General features: G+C 45.1%; 1 protein-coding gene across 6 annotated transcripts in view; it reads left to right on the top strand.

Moving 5' to 3' along the window:
• Window positions 1–12,673, top strand: part of LOC143422621 (uncharacterized) — a 458,375-nt gene that overhangs the window by 198,445 nt on the left and 247,257 nt on the right. For 5 of the 6 annotated variants that reach the window (XM_076893399.1, XM_076893398.1, XM_076893405.1 and 2 more), the window contains one exon: window positions 5,973–6,035. The exons of the other annotated variant lie outside the window; for it this stretch is intronic. In XM_076893399.1, the coding sequence (XP_076749514.1) occupies window positions 5,973–6,035 (63 nt within the window). The remainder of the gene's footprint in view (window positions 1–5,972; window positions 6,036–12,673) is intronic. 6 annotated transcript variants of the gene reach the window in all.

Raw genomic sequence — 12,673 nt, forward strand, 5'->3', positions numbered from 1 at the left:
AAATTCCGGTCCCCAACGTTTCCGTATGGTGGACTCTTTTTTCTTCTAACGCCATGAATCATAAGTTCGAATTAGAAGCCGGCGAAATGCACGCGACGAGTAACACCAGGCTGCCTAGTTATGGGGTAAAAAAAACGTCGAGCCCCGTCACGCTGTCGCGGAAGAAAGGAGGGAGGACGAGGGGGTTAGCCGGTGAAGATGACGAAGGTAGAACGAGGCAGAAGAGGGATACGTGAAACAGGAGCAACGCGTGCTACACGAGAAGACTTTTCGTCTTGTTCTCTCGCGGCTCCTTGTTACCCGACGCCACCGATGTCTGACAACTCTTGGCCCACCTAATCTCCGCCGTTCCCTATTTTTAACAGCCCCTGGCGCGTGTCGGCTATGAGACGGAACGAGAGACGCGGGCCAGGAAGAGTACGAGACCGTGAGAGAGGGAGGGAGACAGCGCGAGAGAGCTAGAAGGACTGGAAGAAAAGGAGGAAAAGGAAGAAGAGAAGACGTGGCGGTGAATTATCGCCGGCACCGCTGCGCGTTCGCTTCCACTGACAATCGGTCGACCATCAATCACCCGGCGTACTTCCGTTTGTAGAGCGGCCTCCGGGGCTCACCCGTCCTCCGTGCACCCGTGACAAGTTTTTAATGCACTCGATTCTTTTCGTTAGCTCGCGCCGACGTAACGACTATACGAAACAGGAAGAGCCCCTGACGGACGTTCGAACCAGGACCCCCTCACCCCCTTTTTTTCTCGCGCTTCCTTCTCTTTCGTCGCGTTCGCGCTTAACGCGTCCAGGTTTTTCGTTTGACATTTTGGTACGTTGCGCAACGACGAGGGATTTAGGTAGGCGTTTAAGTAGGTGTCGATGTTAAGTATGCTTTGATATACGGAGCGCGTAAATATACGCAAGTCTAAATGAGTGTTTAGAAGAAAATTGATGTTCGTTAAGTTTTTGTGTATACGTGGTCTGGGTAAGTTACGTGTGTAATTATATATTATTGAGATGGTAGTTTGCTGAGAAATCGGAAGTAACGTTAATAAATGATACAGTTCTGAATTTAACAGGACTTACAAGCAGCATAAGCGATCGAGTTGCCTGCGTTCAGACCGAAATCTTACCTCGGGTATCAATTTTACAAGCGTACAACACGTTCCGCTTCAACCGCCCTTATCCACGCGAGCAAACTGCAATCTCCTCTAATCTTCTCCAAGTTAAACAACCGAGCTTTCATTTCTGCCTTTACATCGCGGATCTGTTATCCGTAGAACGAAAACCAGGAAAAGTGGAGCAGATTTTTATGGTCCGAATCATAAGTACCTTCCACTGTCCTCGTTCCATCGATCGAATGCTCGCGTCCGTCTACGCGCACGTATGGGGAATTACAATTTGATTTTTCTTATCGATACGTTCGCTCCGTCGTCGAGCAGGAATCTCCATTTTTACGACCGCGTCCTTTGATTTCGCCGAGACCCGGGAAGCGATAAAGGGAATGAAAGACGGACTACAAGTGGATGGAGCGCGGAGAAATGTAGCAGAAAAAGAGATACGGTGACGGGAGAACGACTGAAAGGTAAAAAGACGCCAAACAGTAGTTCAACTACGTTCCGCCTACGAATTGAAGAACCTTGCGGACCATTCCGGATACACGCCCGCCGAACTTCACCTCGAATTATTTAAACCGTCCCCCAGGTCTGCTTAATATTGGAGCACGACTTTTGCGCCACGCGAGGCATTGTAACGAGCTCAAAGCGCGTCGGCTGGTGTCATCGAGTGGACTCTCTCTGGTTGGAACTTGACTTCGTCGATTCTACGAGAACGTGCGAGTTCAGGTTAGAGAAACGAATACATTCAGCATTTAGATATTTGCTGGTTTCTCTTGCGGATTTGAAGAAGAAGAAGAAGAAAAGGAAGGACAGTTTTGTTATGTAATCGAGTCTACACAAACTGTTCGCTTTCAATTCAATTTTTACCACTCTCCAGTAAACATGTATTCGATGATCAATTCTGATTGATCAAAAAGCTGTTGATATATTTCTATAAATTGTAGCTTACAATTTCTCGAACAATTTCCCTTGAGTGTGCCGCAATTACCGTGATTCAATATGTAATATATGTACAGTGGAAACAGATGCATCGTACTTCATGCACCTGATATGCAGTTACACAATATCGCTCCGATTTCTCTGGAAACGTGATGCTCTGATAATCAAGCGACATGAATACCCTTAAGCAATTAGCTACCCTAGTAACCCTTCGTTCTAACATTGGTTCCATCTGGTGGATACGCGAGGTAAATTCTCTGATAGAATTTTGAAAATTTACCCGTGGAAAATTACTACTTTAGGAAAAGGAAGAAAGCCACAAACATGTAGTAAAACATAATTCGACAAATATCGCGTTCGTCTCTCCACGCTTGGCAGACTACAACTAACCAACAAGTAAAAGCTAAACGTCTCTATGACTTTCTCTGTTCTCGACTGAAACGGATCAAGCTGTCCTCTGTACTTTAACCGAGCCTTACTACAAGACGACGCAAGACACGCGACCACCACAATTTTAGTTTTACTCGGATCAAAGCTATGTTAATGAAAGTAAGCCCCAAAACAACGTAAACAACTTAAAAATACCAGACATCTGGAGAACGCAGAGTTTCGCCTCGAGTAGCTGAATCACTTCAATATCCTCGATGTTGAACGCGTCTGTTGCTCCGCGCGGTTAAGCTTCTTCCTGGAGCATTTCAAGTCGTATAAGCTCTCCCTTATCACGTTCGCAAGACGCCAGCGGGGACATAGCCGCGATGTCGGACGCGATTACCGGATTCGGGACGTTAAGGGAACGCTGGACCGTTTCACGGGTAAATAGGTCAGCGGCGGGTCGATAATTGGCCCTCGTAAATCGGCGATTCGCCGCCGGACGGGTCCCGTGGCCCGCGGAAATGCGCCGCGGACGAAACGCGGCCGCATCCTCCTCGTTGCGCCCTCGTAAATTAACCGCGGACTCTTTTACGAGGGCCGCGCGTTTCGATTTAACTTCTGGCCGGCTTCTGTAACTTTGTACCCTGGCTACCCCAGACGACACCTTTAAATCTTGCCACCGGTTTTACGGCCGCGCCCATACTCCGTTAAGCCAGAACGCGCTCGCGACCATCGTTAAATCATACCAATGACTGACACCCAGCGTGTATTTCGAGCAACGCGTTGGCGCTCATTTTTGGACACGCTTTTGTGCCGGTGATCACGCGTGAAATTGAATATCGTTGCGCGTTGGTTCAACTTCAGCTCGTCGCTTTCGAGTCAGAGGAAATGGTACGCTGCAATTGAAGAGGAACGACAAAACTGCGAGTTTTTAGAATTGCACTAGAGAAATGGGTTCTGTTCGATGCGCTCTGCGATCGAGATGCTGATTATTCAGAACTGAGACCATAGGTCCTCAGCGTTCCTTCTTTCTCGAGTAGTTTGGGGCACAACTGTCGTAAATTATGCGAAATGTCTTTATATATTCTCGCAATTAACTGGTTAACCGCGTTTTAATGTCGCACGAAGCACAAAGGATCTAAATTAAGAACAGTATTTTGATCATTAAGATTTACCATCCGACAGTTGACAACTCACTGTCCCTTTTGGCTCTCCCTCGCGCTTCTGTTTCAGACATCGTAAAACTACCGTGAGTTACGTCGTCTGCAGCACCGTTTAAGAACATGACACGGCCTTGTTTCGTTCGTTTCGTAATCGCGAACGAATCTTGAAAAACAAGTATAAAGCGAGCGAAGTCCAGAGTGAAGCCTCGAAGTGAACGGTCGTTCAAGAACCACGCGAAATATGGTCAGTAGAGAAACGGTAGCGCGCAGGAGGCGAATGGCGCCATTACAGCCGCGGACGAGGACACTTCCGGTGGTAGGAAGCCGCTGCGCGAAAACAAAATACAACCCAGTTACGCGTCGTTCAAGGCTCCCGATTCTTGCCAAGTTTGGACGTTCTCTTTCCTTATTCGCGACCAGACTCGTCTTCGAATCGCTTAAACCGCTGACAACCCCGCGTTCGGTTAATTTTTCCGTGGCACGCTTTCAACCCATCCATCTTCGCTAATGCTCGTCGACGCGCGCGCAAGAAACCACCGGGCAGGGTTAATAAATTACCGTATCGGAAACGAACTGAAACTAGAAGCTGCATGCGCGACTCATCTCGCAGCCTCTAATGACTGATGCCCCGATCAACCTCGGTTGACTCTAATTAACGCTTCGTTACAGCCTCCATTATTATCCGTCACGTGTTACGGGCTTCTCATTGTAATTAATCGTCGATGGCCAAGGCCATGTCTTGAATCAGCGTGAGTATGCTTTGACAATCGAAATTGTGTTTCTTTTGAATTTCGATGGCTGCAGTTCGGATGAGGACCTAGAAATTCTATGTTAAAGACGATCGACAGTGCGTCATGCAATAATCATTATCAGAATTTAATCAAACCTCGCCATATATTGTAGAATATTGATTGAACGAAGACTTGTTCGAGAAGATCAAGGGATAGCTCCTTCTTAATTTGTTTGACAAACTCGCAAAGAGAAATGATCAAAACGAATCTTCGAGTTCTTAAACAGCTCCAACCCTCGCACGCTATAACGTTAAAAAAAAAAACCTTGCGACTCCGTTTTCGCGATGGTCTCGCGACTGCGGCCCGCAAAGGCCCCGTCACGGGCGGAAGCGCGATGGCGCGCGGAGATGAAAGGGTGGCCGTTCGTTCGCTGGCAGTTCGACACGTAAATTTATTCAAGCATAACCGATCTGGCAGACGTTCAAGACGGACGCTCCAGCTAGTCTGAGAAAGTCCGGCGCTGTTTTACGATCAAAGTTCAGGAACGACACTTGCACCCGGGCCGCCCTTTCGCCTCGGTTCCGCGGACGACGCCGTCGTCGTCGTCGCCTTTGTGCCGTTTTCTTCCTCGTGCCGGCGCACGCCACGCTCCGATGAGCCTCGAGCGCGTTTCCGCACAGAGTTTCCATCCGGATGATCCCGACTTGTACCCGCGTGACCCCTCGACCGCTGCGTTTGACTTCCCAACTGGCTACTGTTTCCACAGGGTCGCGACGCGTCGCCTTGAGGGGTTGCCGCGCATGATGGATTTCAATTCTGATTGAATCACGCTTTCGAGTTTGTTGTTTTGCGGCGATAGGGTTCGTTTTCGTGAATCCTCGTGGTTCAATCGTTTTTTTTTCTCTGTGGTTTCTTGTTTGTTCGCTTGTTCGTACTTATATACGATTGGTATTCGATGGGAAGCAGAGGAGTGTGTAGAGATTTTGATAAAATGCTCGATGATTTTGTATAAGGATATATTTAACAGTTTAGTTTCTAATAGAAGAAATTATTGTTTCTGAACGACGTCGATATTTTCTCTTGCGTTAAACTTTTCCACGGTATTCCAGTCGGCGGCGCCTAATTAATATCCTCGGTTAACGAGGCGGTCTCGAGGGTCGAATAAGAAACATTTTCGACGAGACGAAATTTTAATTGCGACCTGCCGGCGATTAAAAACAAAATCATATACCCGACGTCTAGTGCACTCGTGTTAACCCTCATTTAGTTTCGTTCTTGGGTGAATTCGCGGCGCGGAAATGTTCCTGTTACCCTTCCGTTTTCCTCCCCATCAGCGCTTCGTCCCTTTTTAATTGTTTTCATTCGTAATTGAAGTGTTTAGAAACGAAGGAACTTGTCGCGTTTAACCCCTGATACGTTTCACATTTTTATGCATCGTTTAAAAAAAAAAAAAAAGAAATAAAGCGTCGAGCAAATTGATTCGTTTACTCTTTCCGCGTTTCTTTTCATTACAGTCGAGTATCGCGCGTTTCTGCGTTTAATTATTCGTTGAACACTTTGTAATTGCCGTGACAATTCGAGCACGATATCGGTAATTTCGTTGGTAATTAGTAGCTCTGCTATCTCTTTTATTAATCGACAATTTTTTTCTTTTTTTTGTTGTAGAGTGACAACGGGCTAGTGGACACAGATCCAGGTCGAGTTAGCAGCATGACAGCCATCAACTCGGTATGTAATTCGTAGAATCTGTGACGTACACTCAGACCAAGGGTGTGCAATAATCTTCAATCACACGTATCACATTTTTAATTAGTCTAATATAATTCCTAACACTCTCTACACTTTTAATAGTCTTATAATAGAATGATTTCCAAAACATTTTACGCAATATTTTTACTTTTACTCCAATTCTACCAATTATGACGAACATTATCTCTATTAGGTATACTTATACAATTTCATTGTAGGTACTTTGAAAATTTGTTAGAAAAACCTGTTGCAGTATCTCTTCTCGTTATGAATAAGTAAAAATGGCACGCACTAAGCCCACTAAACATTTTTCATAAGTAAAAACAACTTAAAAGCGACTGCTACTTTGAAAGAATAGACAATAATAAGTGTCTGGGATTTTTTCAGATTTTGTTAAAGTTTAAAATTATAAGAAATCCGACCACAGAACGGAGGAACCATAATGGCGGCGCAGGGTTAATTTCGTGCGATCTCGAAAGCCGATATTTTCATTTGGTCGTTGTGGATTCGCAAAATTGGTTACTGTACGACGCGATTCGCGCGCCACATTGAATTCCGATCCATCGAATTTTCCCTCCTCGATAGAGGATCTCCATTGGAGACACGGTTCACGAGATATGGAAATGAGAAACGTCGATTTCGTAGGTGGCGCGCCTCGTGGGGATCGCTCATCGACGGCGACACGACTCGTCCGGTGGCTTACACCGTGACTTTTTCCACTTTTTGCCACGACGAGAGAGGTCTTGGAATCCCTGTCCATGGACGATTGGATCGAGGGGAATTCCAGCGGACATTTCGCTGGTGACCGATGTCGAGGTCCGATTCCCTTCGTCCGTCTCCTTTTTCGACTCTCGCCACGATTTTTCCTCTTCGTTCGTCGCGTTCCGTGGAATTCGACGCATCGACGGCTTACTCTCTGCAGCCGGCTGGTGTTCGAAATTGATGAAACCGCTTGTTCGCAGCAATTTTTCGGGGTTTGTAACGGTTCAGTTAAAGTTGAAAGATGTACGCTGTTGGCCACAAGTTTAATCACGCCAAACGAGATACGGCGGTACTGGTTTGTAACTGTTTGCGTGCAACAGAAATTTCGACGTTTCCAATTCCATGCACAGCGTTCCTCCGTGTACGCTGCATTTATATACGCTCCAGACTTCGATATTTTCCATCGACTTTCCCCTTTACATATACTTCTTCATAAAAATTCCTAACAATTTTTCACGTCTGTTAAAGCAAGTGGTTCGATGTGAAAATTGCAAATGGCCAATTTCACTCGATCCACAACCCTTAGACGATGATGGCACCAACCGCCATGGCACTGATGCGCATACCTTCCACGCAAGTGGACGTCCTCGCGCGCTTGGGTGAAATTCGACAAGCCGCCTCGCGACTGTTACGAGTGCAGCCGTGTTATTTAGCAGCGACGCGACCGTTTCAAGAGCGCCGTAAGTTACCAAGTGAAATACGCCGGCGGTCGCGGCTAAATTCCGTTTTAATAGTTGAAACGGCGTTGCGTGGCGAGTATCCACGTTTTGGGGGTCGTATTTTAGCCGGCGTCTCGCACGGTTCCCGTAAGTCCGTCGCGTTCCGACCGCGCGCTTATTTTTCGCTACCCCGTGGCGCCGCTACCGGAAATGATTTACCGATTTCGTTCATCCATTCTCAACTGATAAACAGACAACGAACGCGACGCTGTTAGCCACTATTTCGATATTTTACTCGAAACGTTTTATGGATAAATAACGTCTCTGGGTTTAATACATTATGAACGAACGTGGCGTCCATGGATCGTTGCGCTCGCGATTATTTCCAGGCTTAATTCGTATCGTTCAACGAAGACGACTATGGACCATTGTTGCTTATTTTTCTTACTCGAAAGTTTAATTATACTTTCATTTCAATAGCCGTTGATTAGTAAACGCAACAGTTATGCTTCGTTTCTAGCGTCTCCAACATAAAAGGTTGAAAGTGTTGATAATTTCGATTCTGAAAGGAAGGAACGCTGTACGTGTAAGAAATCAGAAAACTTTTTCTCGACCAGCAACGCTGAACGCTGTATCAAACAATTCGCCAGATTTTAGGAGAAATGGTAATTTCCCTTGCTGGAAGCGTTAAAAACCGATTAAATGGCGTCGCATTGTTCGAAAACGATTCGATGATCAGCGGTTTTTTTTTCTCTCTCTCTCTTTCTCTCTTTTCGAACAGCATTCCGGATTCGATGAAAATATTTCCTCTGTTCGAGGCTCGACGCGCGATTTAACGCGTAACCCAGTTCCAAGAGTGCCGCAAATAACGGGATACAACTATACGAGCACCCTGTCGCGCGCGGGGGTGGCGCGCAACTATTTCTGAAAAGGCCATGGAGTAAACAGTTTGTTCAATTGCTCTTAGAATTGCTCGGTAAAATCCACCGTCGTGATACATGGCAAGTTTTATAGGTTAATGGCCTATCGATACATTCGAATGGCGGCGGGATCGAGGCCCCCCTCGTAATTGTACCTGGTTAAATTGCTGCTGCGTTTGGGCGCTGCACAGCGCCCCGTTTCGGCTGATAAAAAGTCTCGCGCGTTAAGCGCATATGAGTTTGTTTTTATCGCTTGTCGTTAACGGCGGATAGATTTGTCTGAAATTGGCTCTGTTTTTAGAGACGCGTTCCTGTTTGCAAATCAGTAAACGTTCGCAGAGAGTGTTGCATAGAAGAGTGGAATTACTCGGTCGCGGCGAGCCGCTTGAATCGAGGTAATTTTAAACAGTTCTGGTAATACGAGCCTGTTAATTACTTGAAATAAGGTTTCGAGTTTCTATGTACGCTTGCTTTCATTAGCCAAGTTATGGGTGCCTTCGAGTCGTTTGAATCGAGGCAGCTTGACACTAGTTTAGAAATGTGAATCTGTAACGCGAGCCTGTTATTTTGCTTCACTTGAAATATCTCTGCTAGTTTTAGGAGGAAAGTTGGGATCCTTTCGCTGTTTGCGTTATACATAATATCGCATCTTTCTGCTTTCTATGCGTGGAAAGATAAATTATATTCAGAACAATCGACGCACATTTAAAATGTTTATTAATTGATATCAGATTATTTGAGCTCGAACGATTTCGAGTCAAGCAATTTTAAAGTAAAGTTAATCAAATGCAGGCAAACCTCGCTTTCATAAATTATTAAAAAACAGTGTAATATTTGGGGCGCTACGTGTGATATAAATTATGTGTTCTATAAATCACGTGTAATGTAAATTACCTGTAATATATAACGAGTGTACAGTAAATTAATTTCAGAACTGTGGTATGAATTTTTATATTCGAAATTTATTACACGTGTATTTAAAATGTTTTTATATTAGTAACTAAATCGAATGAATTATACGTCTGATGCATTACGAAGCGCAGTACAAAAGTACATCACGCGTAATGCTTCGCACATGTATCCTCGTTCGCGATAAATTGTAGATTTATAATTGTCATCGTGAATTATTTTCAGCATAATCTGAAACTATCGCTAACTTGGCTCTTCTTAAACAGTGCTCCAAAAGGGTGGAAAGGAACTTGGATTCCGTTTTTAATGCAATTATTTGGGGTAATAAAATGCACGTCTAACAATAGGCGTCTTAGGAGTATACTGGCCGTCATCCTGCACATCTGTTCTGTTTAAGCGATATTATCTGTTTCTTGACCTGCGTCCAAGTACTTCGAATCAGATGTCGGGGCTCGAATAAAATTTCGAGAAAATTGGACGATACTCGCTGTCCAGTTGAAAGTTCCTCTCTAACTGTACGACGTTTTAAGGAAAAGTGTAACATCATCGCTTTCAGTGTCATTCGTCGTGAATGATACTGTTTTTCAAGCTCTAAACTTGTTCGCGTGCGCGCAAATATTTTTCCACCGCCCAATCGTTCGGTCTCTCCGCGTTTTACGAATTAATTCGAGCGAATCCAGCTTATTAGCGCGTCGCTCGAAGATCGAGCGAGGCTGGGACCGAGGCGCGTCGCGCGAACTCGAAACCGATGACTCTTTTAACGAAATTGCAGCCGAAAGACGGTAGTAAAGGACGCTGAGGGGGAAACCAGTTTAAATAAAGACCGCGCATGTGGGTCAGCCGGCGTGGCGTGCATCGTGCATCTGCGTTACGCAAGCCGATTCCACCGCGCATCACTTGCATCGAGCTTTGTTAAGACGCGTCCGCGGTGCACACGTGTTGCGTTTACCGGATCGCTCTCCTAATGGGCCTGGAAAACTTCCCCAAATTTATCGCCACCCGTATGCGCCACGATCGTGTAATTATAAACGATGCCTGAGATGAACGTCTGTTTCTGTTGTTCAGTCGTTTCGTTAGTAGAAAGGAAATTAAACGCGTGGATAGCGAAGCAATTTCTCTATTAATATCTAATTACAATTTATGCGAGAAACTCTGATTTTCGAGAGATAGATTTTGTGTTACGCGTTCTTATTCGCCAAGCGACCTCAGATTCTTGCTTTACCGAGTGGAAAGTTGAAAAATCGTAGAAGCAAAACGTCTGCCAGTTTCGACCAAGGGGAATCGATTCTGTACCTGATAAAAATCGGAACTAAGAGAACGTGTCGAGGAACAGTGAATAGAAAAAAGGAGAGCTGTGAATGGGTACGTGCTGCGTGGATCGGTTAAATATTTACCAGCGCGTTCTCCAGCGACGAGGGGTAGTCGTGTTACAGTTTTTCGAGATGACGCGACGTGACGAGGCCCGTATCCACGCGACACGTTTCCTTCGTCTTCTTTCGTTCCTTTTCATCGTAAAGATAGAGAGTAGGTTTACGAGCGAGTCGGCTGGAGCCTATCGCGAAATGGGGGCGTTACACAGTGCTGGGAAACCGTAAAAACGCGAACTAAATTCAAATTCTCGATTTCGTTGGAAACAAAAATTTCTAGAAAATCGCGACGTCGAGGAAAAATTTAGAAGACGCGTCGTTAGAATTCTTGCATAGTCTTCTCTTTTTTTGTCAAGCTGTGGAGATCTCAAATGTTAATTCAATCGTCAGTTCTGCAAACAGTGGTTGAAACCGCGACAGTGGATTGCATCGAGCCTAGTCAGACTTTTGCTCGAGCCTCCATAACAGTTTCTTCTTTTGCGTCCAAGTGGCTTTTAAAATAATCAACGAAAGTAAATGCGATTTTATGGTCTTATGAATTTAATTCCCGTTTTTACGATTTCAAAATTGCTAGGCGCTCGTCGCCAGCTCGCAAAGGTGAATAAAACGAGCAGAACGCGGCGGCAATGCACAGTGATGCTTCTAAGAAAAATTGAGTATAATAGACTCGTAAATTATCCCCGTTCGACGAAGTTACTGTCGTAAATTACTCTTAATTATGCGTTCCACTTTGCGCAGGGGCTATCTATATACCGTGAAAGTGATGTCGATAAATAATCGTTTGTACGGTCGCGTGCAGAGGTATTTTTGTTTTACCTTTAGCTCAATACAGGTTGCGCCGAGAGCTTTTTCAGTTCGAACCGGTTCGCGTCGTTGTCGGTTCGAAGGGACATTGAACTTTAGATAGCAATGGTTCTCTGGCCAACATTTTATTATATTTATTCTCAATGGAGACAATTACAGTCAGTTACATTTGTTTTTTAACATAATTTGGAACTTGGGAATGAATGATTGTCGTTAATTTTATTTTATCTCATGTCAATAGAATAGAAAGTAATCTACATTCAAATGTTTCCAAGTTACTCGAGATTAGACGCTTTGGCGAACTTGAAAGTCGAAGGTAGACCTTCCGAAATTACCTCGAAATAATTTCGTACAGTCGATAAGCGGCGTTAGTTGTTGGAAGCCCCATAAATCGTCGCTCGTTCGGTCCAGTGGCGACCAGAGTGTCCCCAGGGGTGGTCTCAGGTGTTGCGATCTACGTGAAGGTAAAACCCTTCGCTCTTCCTTCTTCTCTTGTTTCGGTGCTTCGTGCTAACAGGTCCATCCCTCGTTCTCTGGTCTTCATCCCCTATCTTATCCGTGCGTTGAACTTGAAACAAGTAGAATGAGCTGCACTTCGAATGGGTGGAGAGGATGAGCGATTCTTCCGTCGAACGCGATTTCAAATGAGATCGCGTGATTCGAAGGAAGCAGGTGGCTAATATCATCGAATCGAATGGAATTGTGGCAGAGGATATCAAATTTGTCTAATCGAAGACATTTCTTCGCTGATGGTTGCATTTGCGATGGTTAAGTAGATATATTTACGTGCTGCTGACCTCTCTTCTCGCAACACAACATTTTCTATGTTTTCTCCCGCCACCTTTTCACTCATCTTGTCGTTTCCAGTTTTAAATACCAGCAGAACAATCTCGTCGTAGTAAATATAGTAAAATTCAATGTTCAATCTTCTCAGGACCGTTTATCCTCGTGTTCGAGCCGCGAAGTTAAATTTACTGCCACATCAGAGTCGCTGCTGTCCCTCCCACCACCTCCCAACTTTTGCTCATTTTTCCGCTCGCTCCTCGCGAAAGAATGTCCTGTTCCCGATTCTACGATTGTCGCCACAGCCCCCATAAATAATGCCCGCGTTATTTATGACGTGGCACTTTGCATTCTGCGAAGGTGGCACCGCGCTCCCATTGTTGCGCGGGCAGAAAAACATTTTACTCGCGGAA

The sequence above is a fragment of the Xylocopa sonorina genome, chromosome 4 (genome assembly GCF_050948175.1).
Source record: "Xylocopa sonorina isolate GNS202 chromosome 4, iyXylSono1_principal, whole genome shotgun sequence".
NCBI classification, from domain to species: domain Eukaryota; kingdom Metazoa; phylum Arthropoda; class Insecta; order Hymenoptera; family Apidae; genus Xylocopa; species Xylocopa sonorina.